The 24,635-nt window shown below is 46.5% G+C and overlaps 1 protein-coding gene across 1 annotated transcript in view; it reads left to right on the forward strand.

Annotated features, from left to right (window-relative positions):
• Nucleotides 1-4,558: 4,558 nt before the first annotated feature.
• SLC5A11 (solute carrier family 5 member 11) overlaps nucleotides 4,559-24,635 on the forward strand; it is a 57,404-nt gene continuing 37,327 nt past the window's right edge. Inside the window, 3 exon segments of the mRNA NM_001034660.3 lie at nucleotides 4,559-5,026; nucleotides 15,536-15,694; nucleotides 18,379-18,450. Of these exon segments, the coding sequence (NP_001029832.1) occupies nucleotides 15,560-15,694; nucleotides 18,379-18,450 (207 nt within the window). The 5' untranslated portion in view covers nucleotides 4,559-5,026; nucleotides 15,536-15,559.

A 24,635-nucleotide genomic window follows, 5' to 3' on the forward strand; every position in this document is an offset into this window, starting at 1 on the left:
GATACAGAAGGATGGCTGTACAGCAGTTGTATCTGTTTCTGTTCATTCCAAACCACCCCATCAACCTCAGAGAGTCCATATAAAAATGGAGACTTTGGGATTCTCTTGCCAAGTCAGGCACTTTGATGACCTGGGACCCACCTTCTTACATGGAGACAATGAACTGGAGCTAAACCCTGGGAGGTAAGATCTGAGTAAAGACCACAGCCTCCACTCTCAGAGAAGCAAGAGCTGATTTGCCAAACGCACCATTTGCACCTTCTACCCTGTTTTTTTTCAAAGGTGTAATTTGCATACAATGAAATGCACAAATCTTATTCAGTCCAAAAGATTTGAACAGTGGTATATACCCATATAGTTACCACTTAAGATACAGAAATTTTCTTCTCCCCAGAAAGTACTCGGATCTCTTGACTTTATTACCATAGATTCATCTTTCCTGTTCTTGAACTTCCCATAAATGGAATCATAAGGTGTGTTTGTGCCTGGCATATTTCTGAGATTCATACGTGGCTTTATGTCATTAGTTTGTCCTACTAAAACCAAATGTGTTTCTCCACAGAGTATTGTTACCTGAAAACTGAGCTTGCCTCTTGGTGGGTGTTGAGCCAGTAACCAAACCAAAGATAAGGAGAAGGAAGTATTTATTATTACTTGCAGCAAGTGGGGAGAACATAAGGATCTTTCCCAAAGCAGTGTTTCCCAGAACAGCAAAATTGGGGAAGTTTTTAAGCTACAGGCACATATATATTCATGAAAGGACTTAAGCAGAGGAGAATTCAGCATAGAATTGGGGCAAAGGGTGACAGGGTCCAAGCTTTATTAGTTGATGAAGTCAGGAGGGTCAACAACATCCTTCCACCCTCCACCCGGGTGGGGGCCTTAGTGTCTGCAGAACTCAGTTATGTTATTACGTGTATCCCTGGAGGAGGAACCAGGACCCTGCCTTATCACTGCACCATTGTCTGATTGCCATTTCCCTGTTCATTTCTTAGTTCCTTTGTTGTTGTTGTTCGGTCCCTAAGTCTTGTCCAACTCTGGGATCCTATGGATGCCAGGCTTCCCTGTCCTTCACCATCTCCCTTTGTTCCCCTAAAATCATCAATTACTGAGACCTATTCAAGGGTGAGCATTATGGCCAAGCTTAGATCACAAAATGGCTTAGACCATAAAGGGTTCTCTTCTGTCAGGAAAGCCAAGCCTGGTTCTCTCTCTCCAGTGAATCCCTACCTACCCTCTCTGCTTACAGTATGAATGCATCACAGTTTGTCCATTTTTCTGTTGATCAGCCCTGAGCTGTTTTTCCCCTTTGAGGCTATTGTGAGCAAGGCTGCTCTGAACATTTGTGTAAAGTCTTTGTGGAACTTATGCTTTCATTTCTCCTGATAAACAACTAAGAGCGGAATTGCTGGGTCATAGGCTTCCCTGGTGGCTCAGATGGTAAAAAAAAAATCTGCCTGCAATGCAGGAGACCTACGTTCAATCCCTGGGTCAGGAGGATCCCCTGGAGAAGAGAATGACAACCTACTCCAGTATTCTGGCCTGGAGAATTCCATGGACAGAGGAGCCTGGTGGGCTACAGTCCATGGGGTTGCAAAAAATCAGATAAGACTGAGCAACTAACACTTTCACTATTTTCCGTCAGCCATCCCCCACCCTACCCCACCTATCAGTTCTCTGGAGAGAGACTGTCCAGCTCAGGAGACTCAGTGTGACATGCAGGCCACTGTCAGCAGAGATTAGTCCTCAGAGATGGAAAACCACTTCACATGTGACCTGCATTAGGCTTGCAGGAAGGAAAGACCAATGTAAGAGCAATAGTTTCCCCTTTCCATCTGGGACCAATTTAGGTGTCAGTTTGGGGATACTGGGCTCAGTATGGCTCAGTGCCAGGGCCATTAAAAAATATATCATGGTTTCCCTCAAGCAAATTACAGTGATAAAAGTGGTGGAATGAACTAGAGAAGGGTAGAGATTGGAGAAGGAAATGGCAATCCACTCCAGTATTCTTGCCTGAAGAATCCCATGGACAGAGGAGCCTGGCGGGCTGCAGTCCCTGGAGTTGCATAGAGTTGGACACGACAAAGCAACTGGGCAAGAGGGTAGGAATATGCTAACTTCATAAGAAACTTCCAAAAGATTCCCCAAAGCGGTTGCACCACCCTCTCTCCTATTCTATTTAAAAAAATATTTATTTGGCTGTGCAAGGTCTTAGTTAGGGCATGTGGGATCTTAGTTGTGGCATATGAAATCCAGTTCCCAGACCAGTGATCAAACCAGGCCCCCCTGCGTTGGTGAAATAGTTAGGTGTCATTTCAGGGGGTGCTCCTTAGGACTCTGGTACCATAATTCTTTATGTCTCAGTGTAGAAAAGAATTGAGTGAGAGGCAAAGTGATAGATAAGCAGTGATTTATTAGAATAGGATGCTTGTGAAGGTTACAAGTGGGTGACTGAGAAATGCTGCTCCCTGAGAACTGAGGCTACAGTTTCATAATCCAATGGAAAGTGGGAGGTGGAGAAGAACTTGTTTGTCTTTGTTGAACAGATGTCATGCTTCCATCATCAACTCCTCCTTCAGGTTTGAGTTGGTCAGCCTGAGTTGGTCAAGCTAGTTCTATAAATTATTGTGGGTAGTTGAGTGGTAAAGAGTCCTCCCACCAGTGCAGGAGACTCAGGAAATGCCGGTTCAATCCCTGGATCAAGACGATCCCCTGGAGAAGGAAATAGCAACCCATTCCAGTATTCTTGTGTGGAGAATCCCATGGACAGAGGAGCCTGGGGGGTTATATAGTCCATAGGGTCGCAAAGAGTCAGACATGATTGAGTGACTAAGCAAGCATACACATGGTCAAATTGTTGTTTTTCAAGTGTGCAGAGAGGTTATCTCAGGGGGTCATAAACTTACTGAGCTTACTGGGCAGTATGTGGTCTCATGCCACCATTTTTAGGGGGCAGTGGGGACATGTCTCATGCTCCTGCTATGTGGTTTTGTTGCTAAGCAAGTCAGCTTGATTTTGTGGTTGAGCAAACCTGCCCTCTTGAGTGATCATTAACTTACAAGGGTCTCTCATATTTTTTCTACTTACACTCCCGTCATGGAATTAACTATTGAATCACCTATTTTGTCCATTTACACTATCCCTATCATTGAGTGTGCAGAGTCTCAGCCACTGAACCACCAGGGAAGCCTCATTTTCTACTCTTTACAGTATCGAACAAGAGCCAAAGAAGCTGGACAATGAGAGAAACTGTAGGAAGCAACGTTCCAGGGACCAGTGGGCCGCAATCAGCCCTCATAGATAAATAACCATAAGGCTAAAATTCTGGACTTGTCATTTTTCCAGAACAATTGAAGGTCTGGCCCCATTTGGCCTGTGTTCCCCCAGTTGGAGCTGAGTCGTGGCTGGGCCGTAGCTCTCCTGCCCACCACGGTGCCGTCTGCTTTCTCACCCATCTGTGTGCTTTGTTTGTAGCACTGTAACCAGGGAACATGCCCCTGATCCCCCAGACATGCCCCTACGAAGTCAGGACTGGATCTTGGCTTGATGGAGCCTGTTCTGCCTTTCTGGTGTTGAGTCTGCAGTCACAGACTGTCCATTCCCCGGCTGTCTGTCCGCCAGCCACCTTTTCTGATTCCAGCTGTTCCTTCTGTCCATCTTTCGCCCTAGGCAGGTCCCCTGCTCATGCTGATGTCGGTCCAATCGCTGAGTGTCTGCGCATCCAGGCCGCCTCTGTCCACTGAGGTTGTTTCTACGCCACCTCCACAGGCCCTGCAGCGCTCTGGAAGAAACGCTCTGGGTTCAAATCCTGGTTCTGCCACTCACAGCTGGTGACCTGGGCAAGCCACTCACCCATCTCTACCTCTGTCTTCTCATCAGTAAAATAGACATAATACTATCAGTCCAGGAGGCTTGTTGGAAAGACCAAGTGAGCAGAGATGTGGAAGCATTCAGAATGGAGCCTGGAGCATGTCGATTCTCACCATGCTTTCTGAACTGCTCTGAGCCAGGGGCTGCCCCCACCCAGGGCCCAGGTCAAGGGAAGGAGGCCGGAGGTGGCCTCTGTGGTGGTGGTGGTGGGGAGGCGGCCAGCACCCTGCTCTAGCCAGTGGCTGTCCTGCGGCCATGTGGAATGGCCAGATCTTCAGATTGTTCTGGTAAACTGGGAAATCCAGAGTCATTCAATCCCTTGTTTTGCAAACGCTAGTAACTATCCTTTTTCTTTAAAAAAAAAATTTTTTTTTGAATGCTCTGAGCATCCAGTGCAAGCCTTCCGCGGTCCCCTACTGCCTGTCCTGGTCTTGCGGGCCCCCGGCCACGGGCTCAGTCACTCCTGACAACTCCTCTGGGCTCCAGGCGCCTGCCTTTGTCCTGCCTCGGTCTGGAAAGCGCAGGGCAAAGGAATCGAACAAAGGTGGTCACTGTTACTGGTGCTGTCCCAGCGGTGGGGCCGCCGCGAGTGCCCTCCTGGGACTGTCCCTCTGTCCCCTGCGTCCCCTGCCAGCCTCTCCCCTCCCCCGCGTCCAGCTCGTCCCAAGCCCGCCTGTCCCCAGCGCCGAGGCGGGCCAGTGGCAGAGTGGGCGAGCGGGCAGGACGCGCCCCGGGCGGCAGCCGCTGCCCGCCCCCTCGTTGCCATGGGCCCCCCACCAGGTGAGGAGGTGGGGCCATGTGGGCGGGGCTCAGGTCAGCCCATCTTCCCCTCTGGGACCTGCTCAGAGTTCAAGTTCAAGTTCAAGTTCAGGGTTGGGGCTGGCCCGGGGCCTCTCCTACCGCCCTGGGGGAGATCATTGACGCTTCCTCTAACCCCTGCAGTAAGCCCAGGCTGGAATTTGGAGTTTGACCTTCGAGGAGCCTCTCTCAGCAGGCGGGGCCGGAGGGAAGGCCACCGCTGTCTTTTCAAACTCTGGCTGCGAGGGAAAAGGAACCCAGAAGGTTCTCCCACCTCACAGCCATTTCTATCTCCTTCCGCCTCAGACGCCGCCGCCGCCACCGGTACCCAGGGCAGGTTGGCCCTGCACCGAGACAGGTAAGACTCCGTCCGCCACTCCCGCAGCCCCCAAATTGATAACCATTCGGCACACACACAGGGGGCAGCTACTCCGGGGACCGGAGGCAGAGCTGGCAAAGGACCGGGTGGGGGGGCGCAGAGCTCCTCTCCTGGGAGGGGGCTAGTCCTGCCCCCCACACACGGGTTGATGCAGCCCGAGCACGCCGTGCTGGCGTCCCAGATCCTCCACTTACCCGGTTTCAGGCTCCTGGAGTGAACATTTCTCCTCATCTGTCAATTGACAGTGTGAATCAGCGCAGCCCAGCCACAGGTGTAGTGGACTTATGAGGCCCCAGGAGATAAGCAGGTGCAAAAATACCTACATAAACAGCGAAACACTGCTGGGGGGTGAGGGGGTGAGGGGGTAGAGGGGGCACTGCCTGTGACTTCCATGCGACTGCTGTTAACTGCAAGCAAATAGGAGTCACTGATACATGGCAGGCACGTGCAGAGAGCTTTGCGTGGTGGACCGGAATGGCTGGCCCAGCCACCCTAACTCACAGCAGAGACCGATTTGGAAAGAAACGCGCCCAAGGCTGCACAGATAGTGAGCAGAGACCGATTTGGAAAGAAACGCGCCCAAGGCTGCACAGATAGTGAGCTGGAGAAGCTGAGACTCAGCTCGGACAGCGGCGAGCTTATCCACCAAGTCTGGTTTTCAAAAGGTGTCTTCATGATGATTCTGGGGAGCAGGTGGGAGAGATGCTGTCCTTCACTGGACATCTTGAGGATATGACTTTGGGTGGTGGTCGGTGGGGGAGGGGGTCACAGTTGTGTGTGTGTGTGTGTGTGTGTGTATCCTAATTCCCTGACCAGGGATTGAATCTGCGCCCCTTGTATTGGAAGTGTGCAGTCAACCACTGAACCCCCAGGACAGTCCCAAGCTGGGTCACAATTGCGAGTATATAGCAAAGGCTCAGAAAATCCCCCATTTGTTTGTTATACAAGTCTACTCAGTGCATGGGGACTTCACAGGTGGTGCTAGTGGTAAAGAACCCACCTGCCGATGCAGGAGACATAAGAGACCCAGGTTCTATCCCTGGGTCGGGAAGATTCCCCTGGAGGAGGGCATGGCAACCCACTCCAGTATTCTTGCCTGGAGAAACCCATGGACAGAGGAGCCTGGTGGGCTCTAGTCTACAGGGTTGCAAACAGTCAAGTATGACTGAAGCGACTTAGCTCGCACACATTGAGTGCCTGCTCAGAGGACACAATGTGAACGAGATGGACAGAGCCCCTGCCTTTGTGGAGCTTACACTGCAGTGGGAATGAGTGGGAATGAGAGAATCGTACAAATCAAATGTCCTGCTTGATTCAACAGTGATGGGAAGTCGTGTTTGTTATGATGGCAAATCATCCAACTTAGACTAAAGCCAAGAGAAGACTCCTCTGGGGCTGAGACAGTAGGGTGCCATCCGAAGGATGAGTAGGAGTTCACCAAGCCAAGAGGGAAGAGCATGGCAGGTGGGGGGAACAGAATGGCAAAGACCCTGAGGCAGAAGTAGCACCCATGGGCTAGAAAGAAGACCAGGGTGAGATGGGGCTGGCAGAGCAAGTCAGCAGGCGCTGAGATGCTTTGAGCAGGAAAAGGAACCCATCTGATTTATGTTCAAAGATCTCTCTGGCTTCCATGTGAAGGGAGTGGATTCCAAGGAAGCAAGAGTGGCACTGGGGAGGCAAGATTCTTCCTCTGCTCTAGACACCAGTGATGGTGGCTTGAATGAAAGCCAGAGAAGTAAAGTGAGAGGAAATAGATGGAGTCCGGCTCTGCTTTGGACATACAACAGAATGGAGTCAGAGGTCAGTTCTGGGAGACTGAGATTCTGGGAGTTGAACAAGAGACACTATAATGTCTTTTTTGGTATGTTTGCCAGGCCTAGCATCTTTGGTGCTTAGACACAGTACCTGGATGTGCTCATAGGCCACTGGATGAGGGAATGAATGCAAGAATGAATGAATGTAAAATTGAATGGATGCAAGATTTGAGGATGACTCTCGGACTTCTGACCTGAGCAGCAGAGTGGATGAAGTTGCCGTTTAGGGAGATGGAATGGACTGGAAGCCCTTGAAGATCACCGTCTCTATGTTGGATGAATTACCTTTGAGATGACGACTGAGACTCCATGAGAGATTCCATGCCAGCACTTGGGTGGACAGGTCTGGGCTCAGAAGGTGCCCTTTTGACATCTGTTCTCTCTAGGAGCTATGAGACAAGGTCATCACTGAAGTGGGGAAGGGGCTGGAGAAGAAGCCTCACACGAGGGTCCCTTGTACTCACACCTGTTAACCCCACAGGGACTCTTTGTGGAAAGCTGTCAGGCCCTACCGTGCCCATGGTTTTCTAGCTAATGACCGGGGAGGTGGCTCTTTCTAACAGGCAAGGGACAGTCCCAGTCTCTGCTTCAGCCCAGAGATCCCCAGAATCTGTCCTCTGGTCTCTTTCTAGAGATCTGTTCCTAACAAACCGTGTGGCATTAGCTGTCTGGGCAGGCAGAAGTGGTCCTCCTTCCGTCCTCTGTTCTGCTGTTTGAGGCTCTGATGGCCTCGCTCAGCCTTTACAGTACTGACCCCCTCCCTCTTATGGGGCTGTCTCTGCCATCAGCATCTTGAATTTGAGCCAAAGGCCAGGCTTATGGCTGAAGAGGGGGCAGTTACCTTCACAGGGGAATGGAAGAAAAGGGTGTGAGGGGTTGCCGGCCCTGGGAGGTACAGCCTGTGTGGGCCCGTGTGGTCACCTCTGCAGTTTTCCCTGCTAAGGGCCCACGTGCTGAGCGGTAGTTGAGAACTTGCAGATCAAGCCCCGGTTGGAAGTCCCAGTTCAGTCATTTACCAGTGGCGTGGCCTTGGGGCCCCAGCCTGGGCTTTCTGTGGGGTTAACCAGAAACTCGACCTCTTAGGGACGCTATGTGCTTAAAATGAGATTCATACACGTAGAGGCCAGGATCTGCATGACCACAGAGTCCATGCTCTCTCTTTTTTTTTCTTTCTTTTAATGGTTTTACAAGAAGAATGTGTTGGGACTTCCCTGGTTGTCCGGAGGTTAAGACTCTGTGCTTCCACTGCAGGGGACTTGGGTTCGATCCCTGGTCGGGGAACTAAGATCCTGCATTGCTGCTCAGAGTGACCAAAAAGTAAAAAATAAATAAATAAATGCTTAATGAAAAAAAAAAAAAGAGAGAGAAGGACGAGGTCAGATCTAGTAGGTCTGATCACATTCTATAATGAACTTGATTAATGCTTTTAGCAAAACTGTGACATAGGCCTGATTAATATCCCGATTTTATAGATGAGAAAACTGAGCCTCAGAGAAGTTATTTGCTCAAGATCACAGAGCTAGTGAGAGGTAGAGCTGGGATTTGAACTGGGCAGTGCAGTTCTAACGTCTTTACAGGTGATCGAAGTGCATTTATTTCCCAGAGAGTTTTTAAAAACTCCAATAATTGAAATTTGTAGTTAGACAGTCATTGTCATCTTTACCCAGTGCAGAATTCTTCCCTGGTTTCTGTCTCCATCTCTCTCATTCTCTGTCCCTGTAATGGGTTTGTTATTCTTCAGCAAATAGGCCTGCATCCTGGCAAAATAGTTGGTACTATTTTTCCCATCAGCATGTATCCATATTTAACATACATGTATGGTTTTATGCTGTAAATCTTGTTCCGTTTGTCTCTTTTTCTTTCATTATGAAATGTTTCAGATGCACACACATCGTAAAGAATAATGTGGGGGGAAATATAATGTAGCCCCACCCGTAGATGCATGTAGAGGAGCCAGCCTAAGAAACCTAAATGCAGTGAAGACAGTCAGAGCCCCCACCCTGCTCTGGGCATGCTTGCCCATCTTTGCCTAGCACTGGGGCTCGGAAAATTTCCACATCTGCTTTGGCAAGTTATGTAAGCGGCCAGAAGGAAAGGGTTGAGCAGCCATCTCTGCTTGCTGAATTTCCTCTGTTTTGGGGCCAGTTGGCAGCAGTAAGGGCAGGGTGTTCTTGCAAACAGGGCCGTTGTTAGAGTGCCTGCTTTGCATAGACTCCTGTTAACCCTGGCCTCCCACGGGGTGGTTCCGTCCTTGGAAGTGAAGCCCTCTGGGGCAGTGCAGAGGGTAGCTCTGGGCATGCAAGGGGCTGCAAGGGGCTGGGTGAGCTCTCATGAGGTCGGGGACTGGGTGAGATCTCGCGAGGATAGGGGCCAGTTTCACTGTCATCACCAATTTGTCCCCCGGGGCCTAGCACAGAGCCTGGCACACAGCTGGGGCCTAATAAATGTTTGTGGCAAAGATACAAGTAGATGGAGGGAAGGAGTGAAGGAGGGGAGGATAGAAAGAAGGAGAGAAGGGCAGAGAGGAAAAAAGAGAGAAGTCAGTATAGGGTAACAATGAGCTTCAATTCAGGACCTGAGTTTGAATCCCACCTCTGCACTTCCTATGACCCAGAGGCCAGTGGCACAGCTGTGACCTGAACCCAGCTCACTCTTACTTCACTGTGGCTCCATTTCCCACCTGTAAAATGAAAGTATAACCTGGCTGGCTCAGTGATAAAGAATCTGCTTGCCAATGCAAGGGACTTGGGTTCAATCCCTGGGTTGGGAAGATCCCCTGGAGAAGGAAATGGCAACTCACTCCAGGATTCTTGTCTGGGAAATCCCATGGACAGAGGAGCCTGGTGGGCTACAGTCCAGGGGGTCACAAAGAGTCAAACACAACTCAGACTGAACAGCAACAAGTGTGTTTGCCTCACTGAGCTGACCAGGATGAGTAAGAGAATCAATGCAAACTGAGTTCCAGGCCCGCAACTTCAATAAATAGCTTTAGAGATGATCCCTGTTATGGTGATAGCGTGGCTTTGCTGTACGAGGGCATGTGGAGGGCTCCCCTGGGACATGTGGCCAAGGCTCCAGCACTTGGGTTCCGCAGCCTCTCTGGTCCATGTTGCTAGCTCCTATTCCCATCCTGAAGAAAGCCGTACATCCTGGCCACCGGCAGGGCCCCACCTCCCTGGGACTCGAGAAGAGCCTGGAGTCAGTGCCAGCCTCCCAGAGCCGGTGATGAATGGCTTGTTTATCTGCTCCTGCCCCTCTCGGTGCCTGGCAGGCAGAGGCCTGGAAGAGGCAGCTGGGAGCGGGGCTGTGGACGGGGGAGGGCTGGCTCACCAGTCTGTCTAATGCCCCTGCTTCCTTCCTCCCCTTCCTCCCTTTCAGACCTGCAGAGTTTTAGGACAAGCCGCCCCACTCCCCAGTTCAATATAAATCTCCACCTTAAGCTGCTTCCCTCTTCCTCAAGTCCCCAGTGCTGGAAGCAGCAGGGTACTTGAAAGCAGTTGAAGCGTTTGAAAATGCAGTCTCTGAACCCTCCTATGCTGTTGGTGGGAATATAAATTGGTGTAACCACTATGGAGAACAGTATGGAGGTTCCTCAAAAAGCTAGAGTTAACATTATGATCCAGCAATCCCACTCCTGGGCACGTATTCAGAGAAAACTCGAATTCAAAAGGATACATGCGATATTCATAGCAGCTCTGTTTACAGCAGCCAAGACGCAGAAGTGTCTATCAACAGAGTGGATAAAGAAGATGTGGCACATATATACAGTGGAATACTACTCAGCCATAAGAAAGAATGAAATAATTCCATTTGCAGCAACATGGGGGGGACCTAGAAATGATCATACCAAGTGAAGTAAATCCAGCACGTACAGGTGGAATCTAAAAAAAATGAACAAACTAATCTACATATGAAACAGACACAGATGTAGAAAACAAACTTATGATTACCAAAGGGAAAAGAGGAGAGATGAATTAAGAGTTTAAGATTAACAGATATAGAAACTAACACAATGCTGTAAATCAGCTATATTTTAATAATGATAATTTTTTTAAAAGGATGGTCAGGGAATCCCCTGGTAGTCCAGTGGTTAGGACTCCATGCTTTCACTGCTGAGGATGAGGGTTCAAACTAAAATCCCACAAACCACATAGTCAAAAAAAATTTGAAAAATAAAACACATAAAAAAAATAAAAATAAAACACAGTTCTGCAATCAGATCTGGAATTGAGCCCCGCCTCTGGCACTCAGTCATGCGACACCACTTCCTTGTCTGTGGAGTGGCGGTAAGAACACTGCTTAACCAAGAAGGGCTTCACCGTCGAGTCAGACCTTAAGGACCATCTAGTCCCCTTGTTTTCTAGCCTCCAAATCTGCCTCCTGGTTAGAGCCTCCTTTATGAATCTCTGCTTCCACCCTTGGGAGCTCTCCAGTACAGTCTTCCCTTCCCACTTTCTCCTTGCGAGTTTTCTGGTTCAGTTAGGTTATTACCATCCCATTGGACTGATGACAATGATCATAAAACCTAAGCGTGACTGAAGCAGGGAGGGCTGAGGGATGACCTGGGATGGAATTTGGGCTTCTGCTACATACTCCTGCCTTCAGGCTGGGTCAGTGAGTTGGGTTTGCCTGATACTGGCTGGTCCATCTTCCTTCCTTCCCTCCTTCTCTTGTCCGTCCATCTTTGGATCAGTGTTATGGATCAGTGATTGTTTGGATCTTCTCACAGGTCTGAGAAGCTGTGAGCATCCTCTCAACAGAAGAGCAAGGCCCAGGCCCAGGGAGAGAAGTTCAGTACTGCACTTGCTGTGGGAAGGGATGTTAAAGGCTACTGAGCGCCCCCCTGAGGCATCTTCTCTAAATGAACGTCTCTAGTCTCCTGGGTTCTAAGGCAGTGCTTTTCAACACAGGGGACATTTGTGGCTGCCGCAGCTGTGCAAAAGTGCTGCTGGCCTCGAGTGGGTGGCTCCCAGGGATGCTGCTAAACGTCTACAATGCACCAGGCAGCCCGCTCATAACAAGGAATTCAGTTCAGTTCAGTTCAGTCGCTCAGTCGTGTCCGACTCTTTGCGACCCCATGAACTGCAGCACGCCAGGCCTCCCTGTCCATCACCAACTCCCGGAGTCCACTCAAACTCACGTCCATCGAGTCAGTGATGCCATCCAGCCATCTCATCCTCTGTCATCCCCTTCTCCTTCTGCCCCCAATCCCTCCCAGGATCAGAGTCTTTTCCAATGAGTCAACTTTTCACATGAGGTGGCCAAAGTACTGGAGTTTCAGCTTTAGCATCATTCCTTCCAAAGAAATCCCAGGGCTGATCTCCTTTAAAATGTACTGGTTGGATCTCCTTGCAGTCCAAGGGACTCTCAAGAGTCTTCTCCAACACCACACTTCAAAAGCATCAATTCTTCGGCACTCAGCTTTCTTCACAGGCCAACTCTCACATCCATACATGACCACTGGAAAAACCATAGCCTTGACTAGAGGGACCTTTGTTGGCAAAGTAAGGTCTCTGCTTTTGAATATGCTATCTAGGTTGGTCATAGCTTTCCTTCCAAGGAGTAAGCGTCTTTTAATTTCTTGGCTGCAGTCACCATCTGCAGTGATTTTGGAGCCCAGAAAAATAAAGTCTGACACTGTTGCCACTGTTTCCCCATCTATTTCCCATGAAGTGATGGGACCAGATGCCATGATCTTCGTTTTCTGAATGTTGAGCTTTAAGCCAACTTTTTCACTCTCCTCTTTCACTTTCATCAAGAGGCTCTTTAGTTCCTCTTCACTTTCTGCCATAAGGGTGGTGTCATCTGCATATCTAAGGTTATTGATATTTCTCCCGGCAATCTTGATTCCAGCTTGTGCTTCTTCCAGCCCAGTGTTTCTCATGATGTACTCTGCACATAAGTTAAATAAACAGGGTGACAATATACAGCCTTGATGAACTCCTTTTCCTATTTGGAACCAGTCTGTTGTTCCATGTCCAGTTCTAACTGTTGCTGACCTGCATACGAGATCCAAAATGCCGATAGTGTTGCAGATGAAAAGCCTTGCTTTAAGAACCAGGAATGTGTCACCCAGGTGACCAGGCTACTCCACCTTTGGGCAGCTCTGGTAAGAAGCAGGAAATGGCTCCCCAGTTCTTCCCCTCTCTCAGTTAATCTCCAGGTTCTATCAGTTCTGGGGCTTCCCTGGTGGCTCAGTTGGTAAAGAATCTGCCTGCAATGCAGGAGACCCTGGTTCGATTCCTGGGTCTGGAAGATCCCCTGAAGAAGGGATAGGCTACCCACTCCAGTATTCTTGGGCTTCCCTGGTGGCTCAGATGGTAAAGAATATGCCCACAATGCAGGAGACTTGGATCCCTGGGTTGGGAAGATCCCCTGGAGGAGGGCATGGCGACCCACTGCAGTATTCATGCCTGGAGAATCCCATAGACAGAGGAGCCTGGTGGGCTACAGTCTGTAGGGTCGCAGAGACTCAGACATGACTGAGCGACTAAACACAGCACAGCGCACAGAACCTATCTGCAGTTTGCACAAAACAAGTGTTCTGGGTTTTCCTTTACATTAAAATCATAGACAACTATATTCTATATCTTATAATAACCTATAATGGAAAAGAATCTGAAAATATTGATCACTTTGCTATATACCTGAAACTAACATTGTAAATGAACTGTACTCAATTTTTTTAAAAAATGGTTTAAAAAATGTACCGGCTTTTTATTTTATTGGGGCTGTCTCTGATATTTCTCAGAGGGCTCTATAAAAACATGGTATATCATGGGAGTTGTTTGGATTTCTTTATAACATTTAAAATCACAAAGCATTTTCTTTTTCAGATTTAAACATTCTGGTTTTCCTCTGTAGAGTCACACTTTATTCTGTGCTTCTGGAATCAAATGGATTCCAGTTTTCTTATTTCTCTTAAATTCAAAGCTTACTCAGTATAATAGGTAAAAGGATCTGACTCCCCCTTTGCATCAGATGGAGCAGTTATATGTTGAATTATCCATCATTTTAACCATAAATTGCTGTTCTTTTATTTCTCTTTTATAATAGAGCTTTATATTGATGTTTTAAATGTGTGTAGGTAGGTAACATTATCTGTGAGTTTCATTTCAGTATTCAGTAAAAAGAATATTATAAAATATTTGTTATAGAAACAGGGGATAATATCTGAAGATGATGATATCTTCTTTCTGTAGAAAGAAAACTACTGACCTTAGAGAATCCTTTGAATGACATCAAAGAGCTGGTTTAATGCCTTCATAGATAATGAGCCTCACTGCCCACTTCCCTGCTCCCAGTCTTAATCCTCAGGAAAGAATCTGATGGTTCCTTAAGCATGACATGCTTATTCACATCTTAATGTCTGTGGATACTGTTGCCTTAGCCTGGAATGTACCCGCATCCCTGCTCATGGCGTGTAGGACCACCTACACATTCTTCAAAACCCAGCTCATATACTATCATCTCTTTTCCTCCATGTAAAACTAGGTGGTCTTTGCCTCACGGCCTACTGTAGAAAATTAGTAATAGTGATAATAGCAGCTATAATTTACTGAGCACAGCTGTGTGTGGCATTGTTCTCCATACTTCACAGGTACTAGATCATGACGATCTGTGAAATGTAACCTCTTATTGTCCCGTTTTCAGATGGCAATGCAATGAATTAGAGAAGTTAGGGAATTTGTCCAAGCTCTCGGGGTCAGTAAGGGGTGCAGCCAACTGGATGACTCTTAGGCTTGAATCCTTAATATGTCTGTCATTATACACACCCACTTGTATGAAACATCATATTGTGTTATTATCTATGAGGTGAGTTACCCCATTATTGGGCTGCCCACTTTGCAAGGTTATAAACACTTAGGATGATGCCTGTCATGTAGCAGGTGCTATATACATGTTTATTAAAGAAACACATTTCAACTTCCCTGATGGTCCAGTGGCTAAGAATCCACCTTCCAATGCATGGACACAGGTTCCATTCCTGGTCCTGGAAGATTCCACATGCCACGGGACAACTAAGCCTGTGGGCCACAACTACCAAACCTGTGCTCTAGAGCCTGCGAGCCACAAATACTGAAGCCTGTGCACTCTAGAGCTGGTGCTCTGCAACCAGAGAAGCGACCACAATGAAAAAACCATGCACTGCAAGGAGAGAAAGCTCACTCGCAACAACGAAGACCCAGTGCAGCCAAAATAAAAAATAAATACAAATTTAAAAATAAATAAACATACACATTTTATGGGCATATCCAGCAGTGAAACAAGATTGTATTGACTGGCTGAGCCTTAGGCAAAATTGCTGGCTTGACTTTCACCTGGCTGCGAGGTACCAGGGAAACAGGCTGACTCGGGTGTCCTGTTTTTCTCTCACTCCTGGATACGTGGAAGAGGGTGGTGAGACATCTATATTACTTAAGCTGTTTGTTTTTCTTTGTGTTTTGCCAAGTGAGCGGTGGGGTTGGTGAACATTAACTGTAGATTGGATGTGACTTCCTTGTAAATATTTGGTGAATGACAGAACGGATGGATTTGCCTTCCTGAGGTCTGTCTCCATCACACATCCTTCCACATGTGTCTCCCTGCTTGGGTGCCCAAGGAGACAGTTACAGAGAGGGTGAGAAGAGTGGCACCGGGTCCTGGCATGTGACACACCTTTGCACTTCCACAGCGTTGCAAGAGTTCGTTCAGGACCATGGAGAGCAGCGCTAGCAGCCCTCCTCTCACACAGTCAGATCCCCTGGAGGCGTTTCCCCGGAGGACGCTGGAAGCAGGAGACATCGCAGTGTTGGTTCTATATTTCCTCTTTGTCCTGGCTGTTGGACTATGGGTAAGTCAAGTCAGAGGGAGAGACTGGCTCAAGGTTTTACAGTAAGTAGAACTTGATTCTTTTTTTTTATCTTTGGCCACACTGCATGGCTTGTGGGTTCTTAGGTCCCCAACCAGGGATCACATCCATGCCCCATGCAGTGAAAGTGTGGAGTCCTAACTGCTGGACCACCGGGGAAGTCCTAAGAGTCAAGGTTCTCAAGTCAGACAGGATTGGGATCAGGATTAGGGGGTACAGGCAGAGTTAGAATAAGGGTTAGAGTTGCTGGGAATCTGTAATTTCACAAGAGAATCAGGAGACTCTGATGTAGTGCTGGTTTGGGGAGCCCTGGATTTAGATGATCCCTTTTAGCACAAGGAGTTCTTTACTCTTGGAAAATACTTCCTGTGTCAGGAATCAGCAGGAATGAGCCAAAGTATCTGTTTGCTATAGTAAGATCTTTTGCAGGGATGAAAAGATATCATTTCATGTCATCTCTCATCCAGTAAGACTCCTCTTACCAATATCTGCACCCAGAGCTGGAAGAAGTTACAACTTATCCAAGATCACTTAGTGGTTTAAATGTCTCTGTTAAAGTACCTTTAGGGCCAAGAAGCTCACTCCCAAAGAGCTCTGAAATCAGGCTGACCTGGGTTTGAGTTCTCAGTCTTCCTCTCTGTAGAAATATGGCACTAGATAAGGGACTACTTCTGAGCCTTGGTTTGTTCATGTATTAGATTGGCTTGATGATATCAACCTCATAGAAACTGAAAGTGAAAGTTGCTCAGTCCAGCTGTTTGTGACCCCATGGACTGTAGACTGCTAGGCTCCTCTGTCCATGGAATTCTTCAGGCAAGAATACTGGAGTAGGTTGCCATTCCCTCCTCCAAGGGATCTTCCCAACCCAGGGATGGAACCTGGGTCTCCTGCATTGCAGGCAGATTCTTTACCATCTGAGACACCAGAGAAGCTCTCACAGGAGTTGGTGAGGATTAAAATGAGATGATGCTTCAAAATGCTTACTGCAGAGCCTGACACATAGTGAGTGACTGAATGAAAGTCACTCAGTCGTGTCCGACTCTTTGCAATCCCATGGACTGTAGCCTCCAGGCTCCTTTGTCCATGGAATTCTCCAGGCAAGAACACTGGAGTGGGTTGCTACTTCTTCAGAGGATCTTCCCGACGCAGGGGATAGAACCCAGGTCTCCTGCATTGCAGGCAGATTCTTTACCCTCTGAGTCACCAGGGCAGCCCCCTGGTACATAGTACTGATACTCAGTAAATGACATCCATTGTGGGCGGTCACAGACAAACCATGGTCTAAAACTCAGATGTCTAGGGGGACCTAGTAGGTTATTATACATGTGTGAGGCAGGGAGTTGTAGAGGGGGATGACCTGAATAGTTTGTCTCCTCTAAGGGATTCAAATGAAAATCTTAAAAACCAGACATCAAACAGGGACTTCCATGGTGGACCAGTGGTTAAGAATCCGCCTTCAAATGCAGGGAACACAGGTTCGATCACTGGTAGGGGAACTAATATCCCACCTGCTGTGGGGGGACTATGTCCATGCACCACAACTACGAGCCCATGTGCCACAACCAGAGAGAAACCTGGGTGCCACAACCAAAACTCCACACGGCCAGAAACAAATCAATAAATAGAAAAAACAAACCATGGGTCAAACAAAACATGTTTGATCTAAAAAGTACAACAAGCTAGTGAAAATAACTAAATAGAAGTAAAAGGACTTCCCTGGCTGGATGTGGGTTCCATCCCTGGTCAGGGAACTAAGATTTCACGTGCCTCATCATCAAAAAAGCAAACAAAAAAACCCCACATAACACAAGCAATATTGAAACAAATTCAATAAAGAATTTTAAAAATGATCCGCATCAAAAAACAATCTTAAGAAAAAAAACCAAAAAGAACAAAAAAGTAGAATCACAGATGTAGAGAAGAAACTAGCGGTTATCAGAGGGGAGAGGGGAGGAGAAATACAGGAGTAGAGCATTAAGAGGTAAAAACTATTATGCATAAAATAAGCTGCAAGAATATATTATACAATACAGAGGATATAGCCAGTATTTTATAACTATAAATGGAGTACAACCTTTAAAAATTGTAAATCACCTATAACTTATATAATATCATACATCACCTATACTTTTTCTTTGAAGGACCTGAGAGGCTTTTTTTTTTTTTTTAATTTAAAATGTTTATTTTGGGGCCTCACCACAGTGCATGTAGGATCTTAGTTCCCTAACTAGGGAAGTAGAAGAAAAGAGTCTTAGCCTCTGAAACACCAGGGAAGTCCCTCACTTTAAAAAAAGGAAAAAATTACTTAAAAATTACTTTAAAAAAAGGAAAAAAAAAGGGACTTTCCTGGTGGTCCAGTGGTTAGCACTCCACGCGTTCACTGCCGAGAGCCCAGGTTCCATCCCTCATTGGAGAACTTAAATCCCACAAGCTGCATGGTGCAAAAAATAGTGAAGTAAGATATTTCATGCAAATAATGGCCATGGGAAGTATTGCTCAGGGACTCTTACAAAAACAAACAAAACCCCAAACCAAACAAACCCCAAAATATATTTGATGTCTGAATCTGGCTTGCTGGACTCCCGGGTTATAATCTGGGACTAGACCACCTGGGGGTGCCTCTGATTGCTAACACTTCCTTTACCCACTGCTGTTCTCTGTTTCAGTCCACAGTGAAGACCAAAAGAGACACCGTGAAAGGCTACTTTCTAGCTGGAGGCAACATGCTGTGGTGGCCAGTAAGTAGTCTTTGGTTCAATTAAAAGACTCTTCAAGTCCCGATACTCTGTCTAGCCTTTGCTTTCTCAGGACTCTCTGGTTCCATGTTGTCTGGAAGTCACAGTCTAAACTAGAGAAGACTTAGCTCCAACTCGAAATTGTTTGAACAAAAAGAATCCATCAGCTCACCTAAGGGAAAAACCTAGAGTTGGTCTGGTTTCAGGTATGGCAGGGTATAGGGGCACAAGTGATCACTGGGACCTGGTTTCTCCCTCTGTTTATCCCATCTATCTGTCTATCTATCTATCTTTCTATTAATATATATCTTTCTATCTATCTGCCTATCTATCTGGGCTTCCCTGATGGCTCAGAGGATAAAGAATCCACCTGCAATGCAGGAGACACAGAAGATGTGGGTTCAATCCCTGGGTTGGGAAGATCCCCTGGAGGAGGAAATGGCAACCCACTCCAGGATTCTTGCCTGGGAAAATCCCATAGACAGAGGAACCTGGTGGGCTACAGTCCATAGGGTCGGGAAGAGTCAGACACAGGGCTGAGCGATGAAGCACACACATTTATCCATCTATCCATTAGTTGTCTATCACCTATCTATCTCTATCAGTGTCTCTGCTTCTGGAAGGGTGCCATTCCCAAACAGGCTCAACTTCATGTCAACAAGATGATGGCCACTCCTCCAGACTTTCCATCCTCTCCATCTCCAGCCTAGCATGGGAAGAGCACCTGCCTCCATGGCAGGATCCCTGGAAAATATGTGTCCCAAGCCCATCTCTGTGTTAGTCACTGTGACCAAGGTAGTTTGCTGTGTTAAGTAACTCAAGCCTGGGTCACACACTCAGTGCCTTATCTGGAGGGCATGGAGCCTGCTCTGAGGCATATGTGATGAGAAATAAGAAGGGCTAGACCCTGAAGGACAGCTGGAGACCATTACTGAGACAAGGTGGAAAAAATGTTGAGAACCCAAATAACAAATACAACAGCCCAATTAGTATTCTCTATTCAAGGGGAGCTAAAGGCATTGCTAAATACATTGTTGTTGTTCAGTCGTTCAGTCATGTCCTGCTTTTTGTGAGCCCATAGACTGCAGCACGCCTGGCTTCCCTGTCCTTCACCATCTACCGGAACCCGCTCAAACTCATGTATGTTGAGTCAGTGATGCCATCCAACCATCTCATCCTCTCTCCCCTTCTCCTCCTGCCTTCAATCTTTTCCAGCATCAGTGTCTTTTCTAATGGGCTGGCTCTTCACATCAGGTGGCCAAAGTATTGGAGCTTCAGCTTTAGCATCACTCTTTCCAATGAATATTCAGATTAGTTTCCTTTAGGATTGACTGGTTTGGTCTTTTGCAGTCCAAGGGACTCTCAACAGTTTTCTCCAACACCACAGTCCAAAAGCGTCAATTCTTCAGTACTCAGTCTTCTTTACGGTCCAACTCTCACATCCATACATGACTACTGGAAAAACCGTAGCTTTAACTAGATGGACCTTTGTTGGCAAAGTAATGTCTTTCCTTTTTAATGCACTATCTAGATTTGTCATAACTTTTCTTCCAAGGAGCAAGCATCTTTTAATTTCATGGCTGCAGTCACCATCTGCAGTGATTTTGGAGCCCAAGAAAATAAAATCTGTCACTGTTTCCATTGTTTCTCCATCTATTTGCCATCTATTTGAAGTGTTGGGATTGGATGTCATGATCTTAGTTTTCTGAATGTTGAATTTTAAGCCATGTTTTTCACTCTCCTCTTTCACCTTTGTCAAAAGGCTCTTTAGTTACTCTTTGATTTCTACCATAGAGGTAGAGTCATCTGCTTATCTGAGGTTATTGATGTTTCTCCCAGCAATCTTGATTCCAGCTTGTGTTTCATCCAGCCCAGCATTTCACATGATGGACTCTGCATATAAGTTGAATAAACAGGGTGACAATATAGAGCCTTGAGATACTCCTTTCCCAATTTGGAACCAGTCTGTTGTTCCATGTCCGGTTCTAACTGTTGCTTCTTGACCTGCATACAGGTTTCTCAGGAGGCAGGTAAGGTGGTCTGGTATTCCCATCTCTTGAAGACTTTCCCACAGTTTGTGGAAATACACACATGCACACATATGTGCACACACGTGTACACATATGCACACACATATATGCACACAGGCCTCTGCTTCATGGGTCCTGAGTAAGGAATCAGGAATGATCATTTTATTCATGATCTTCTATTATAAGTGTTAAATCTCCCAAATAAAAAGAGAGAAGACATTTCCCATTTGCAGGGAGTCCAAAAGATGTAAGATACAGAGAGATAACAGGTATCTGAGCCTCTGGTCAATATGATGTCTGAAGACAATGACCACACTGTTCTCAAAAGATACCAAAAATGAGCTCTGCGTTATATATTCAGTGAATTCATTAGAACAGTTCCCTGTCCAGCATGGCACCAAACAGAGGAGACATCATTGAGCTTGTCTTCACCCTCACGGAGCTTGTAATCTAGTGCAGCATTTCCTAAGTGTGAAGAACGGGTGCACCACGATTTTTCAGTTGTGCAGACACAACACTGAGTAACGTCAGATTACATCGTGGGAGCATTCCCTTTCCTATTCTCAGTCAGTCTTCTTGGTTACATAAAAGAAAGTCACAGTTTGCTACTAAGATGGCTTTACCGGTCTTTTAGCACGGACTAATCTGTGTTTAACAAAGAGAATGCAAGCTTCAGGGTAAGTAAATTTGGTAGTCTGGAGAACCTAGATAGAATTTTATAACTTTTTTTTTTCATTTTCATTTTATTTGTATGGTTCTTTTCTATGTAAAGCAAGTGATACTGGTTTTCCATGTAAAGTTGTAAATACATATATCATATTAATATATAATAATTGGTTAAATAATAAAATAATAATCATATATATAAGTTAAAGAAGAAGTCAGTATAAGGTAAAATGTTGAGTAAATACCAGTGCAGGTGTAGTGGACATAGAGATGGCTACAAAAGAAGTACTCAGTGACTGAATTTTTTCTTTACTGAAATTGTTGCAATATTGCTTCTGTTTTATGTTTTGGGTTTTTGGCCATGAGGCATGTGGGATCTTAGCTTCCCACATCCTGTGCATTGGAAGGTGAAGTCTTAACCACTGGACCACCAGGGAAGTCCCGCAATGATTGAACTTTAAGAAATGCTGGTCAAATGGTCTTTATCATGAGTGATGCTGGGCTCAAAAAAAAAAAAAAGATTCAGTTGGAATATAGCAGCTCACCTAAGTATGCTTGCTTTTGCATACTTGTATCCATTTCTTTGCTCATATTCTTGGATGACCCTTCTCCAGGTCAAGAAGGAAAGGGCAGTTGTGGAACTTTCTTTGCTTTCTTTACTCCGGAGAATGATGTCAACGGAAAGGAGGTGTGGTTAAGAGAAAGGGCTTTGGAACAAGTGCATCAGTTAGCTATTGCTCCTAAGAAGCTACCCATAAATGTAGTGGCTCACAACCACTACAGTGTATTATTTCTTTTTAAAATTTATTTTTTAAAAGCTGAAGTATAGCTGACTTACAATGCTATGTTAATTTCTGCTGTACAGCAAAGTGACTCATTATATATATATATATATATATATATATAGTATATACAGCATATTATATCTTTGTAAAAGATATAATTAATTAATTTTTGGTTATGCTGCATCTTCATTGCTCCACTTGGGCTCTCTCTAGTTGCAATGAGTGGGGGCTACTCTTCACTGCAGTGCACAGGCTTCTCATTGCAGTGGCTTCTCTTGTTTCGGAGCACAGGCTCTAGGCACACAGGCTCCGTAGTTGCAGCTCGTGGGCTCTAGGGTGAGGACTCAGGAGTTGGGGTGCACAGGCTTTAGTTGCTCAGTTCCACAGCATGTGGATTCTTCCCAGACCAGGGATCGAACCCATTTCTCCGGCACTGGCAGGCAGACTCTCACTGTACCACTAGGGAAGTCTCAGTGTATTATTCCAATGATTGCACGGTTCGAGTGGGTGATTCCTCCCCTGCTCTTTAGCACTTTAGCTCTTTGGCTGCATTTAGCTGTTGGCTGGATGGGCTAGACACCAAGACGGCCCCATCCACAGATGTGGCTCTGGTGGGGATGGCTAGAAGGCTGGGGCTTCACTCTCTACATGCCCCTCATCGTTTAGTGACCCAGCCCAAGGTTTTTACAAGGCGTTTGACTCGAAAGGGCAAAAATGAAAGCTGCCGGGCTGCTGAGCCTTGACCTGGAAGTCCCACAGTGTCACTTTCACTGCGTCATATTGGTCAAAACAAGCCATCAGCCAGTGTGAGTTCTTTATGGGAAGAGTGGAAAAGTCACATTTCAGAGGAACAGGCAGGGTGGTGTCATTGGGAATGGCAGAGTAAAGATCTTTGAAATTTCCTCCAGAGAGCTTTTTTTTTTTGTTTTTAATTATTGAATTATTTATTTACTTTATTCGTTTTGGGTTGCGCTGGGTCTTTGTTGCTGCGTGGGCTTTCCCTGGTTGTGGTGAGCGGGGCTGCTCTTCATTGCAGTGTTCAGGCCTCTCATTGTCGCGGCTTCTCTTGTTGCAGAGCACAGGCTCTAGGGCACGTGGGCTTCAGTAGTTGCCACGCATGGGGTTTGTTGCTCCCCAACATGTGGACCCTTCTCAGGTCCAGGATCAAACCTGTGTCCCCTTCATTGGCAGACAGATTCTTATCTACTGTACTGCCAGGGAAGCCCCCGTGCGTGTGTGTTAAGTCACTTGAGTCGTGTCTGACCCTGTGTGACCCTATGGACTATAGCCCGCCAGGCTCCTCTGTCCATGGGATTCTCCAGGCAAGAATACTGGAATAGTTGCCATTTCCTTCTCCAGGGGATCTTCCTGACCCAGGGATTGAACCTCTGTCTTTCATGTCTCCTGCACTGGCAGGCAGGGTCTTTACCAGGGAAGCCCCCAGGGAGCTTTAATTCAAGAAAAACAACGGAATCGCAATAAGAACAGGAAGCTTTGTCGTGTTTCTATTGGGAATGGCTCTATTCCCATCCCCTTCTCTTCAGCTCTGCAGTAGTCTTGAAGACCAGTAGGTTAGAACAGGATTGGATCTCGTTCAAAGCCCCATTCTCATATTATTGCCAGTGTTTTACTCTAGAATGCACCCTTTGTACAACTTGTCTTTATTTGATCCAAATCAATGATCATGCAGCATGAGCAGCTTTTTATCCAGAGGTATTAGTTAAAAAACCATCAATTTGACATTGCAGCTGCCTAAGCTAATAAGGGAATTAAAATGGCACGTTAGTATCTATTTAACACAAATAGTAACAGTCCCTAAACTGAACTATAGATTCAACACAATCCCTGTCATAATTCCATATGCATCACACCCCCCCTCCTTTTTTTGCAGAAATTGGTAAGGCAATCCTAAAATTCAGATGGAAACACCAGGGACCCAGAATAGCTGAAACAAACTTGAAAAGGAAGAAAAAAGTTGGAGGATTTAGGACTTCTCTACTTCAAAACACTGCTAAGCTATAACACTCAAGAGAGTGTGATAGTGACAGATCAATGCATAGAGTCAATGAAAACCAGGGACTAGAAAGTCAGTGGGCGGCACCACAGTCCCCTCACAAACAGTTCCCGCTCTCTCCCCCCATCATCTGTCTCTTTGTCTCTATCTGGTTCTGTCCTCCCTTGAGCTGCCTTTTTCTGCAAGTCTTCTTCATTCTCCTCTCAGAGTAGCAGACTTGAATGTGCTATGCACCCCGCTCCCCATCCCCTTGCTACACACACACTGCCCTGGGTTACATGCCCCCCAGTCTAAGGGACCAGCAAAGATGATTTCCCAGGTCCAGATTCCCAGGAGAGAGAATGTAATTGGCTCAACTGGGGCCAGGTGCCCAAGTCTGTCTTATGTCATCAATGAAGTCCAGGAATTGGGGTCCTCAAGAACTGTTCTGCTCACTTAGAGTTCTGCTAGAAGGGCTCTCCACTTTGCTAAGTGAGAAGTGGAGCTGAGGAACAACACAGGCTTCCTGATTCTCATCCTGGAGCACTTTCTACAACACCTGTTGTCCTCCCTAACCCCTAGGGATGCTGCATACAGTTGTTCGAGTTGTGCACTGCACAAGCCTAATGGGGGGCACAATTTACATTTTAGGCATCCTAGATATGCATATTTGTTATGTCAGTTTCCTAAAGGTGGAAGTAAAAGAGTCTCGGA

This window comes from Bos taurus, chromosome 25 (genome assembly GCF_002263795.3).
Source record: "Bos taurus isolate L1 Dominette 01449 registration number 42190680 breed Hereford chromosome 25, ARS-UCD2.0, whole genome shotgun sequence".
Lineage (NCBI taxonomy): Eukaryota > Metazoa > Chordata > Mammalia > Artiodactyla > Bovidae > Bos > Bos taurus.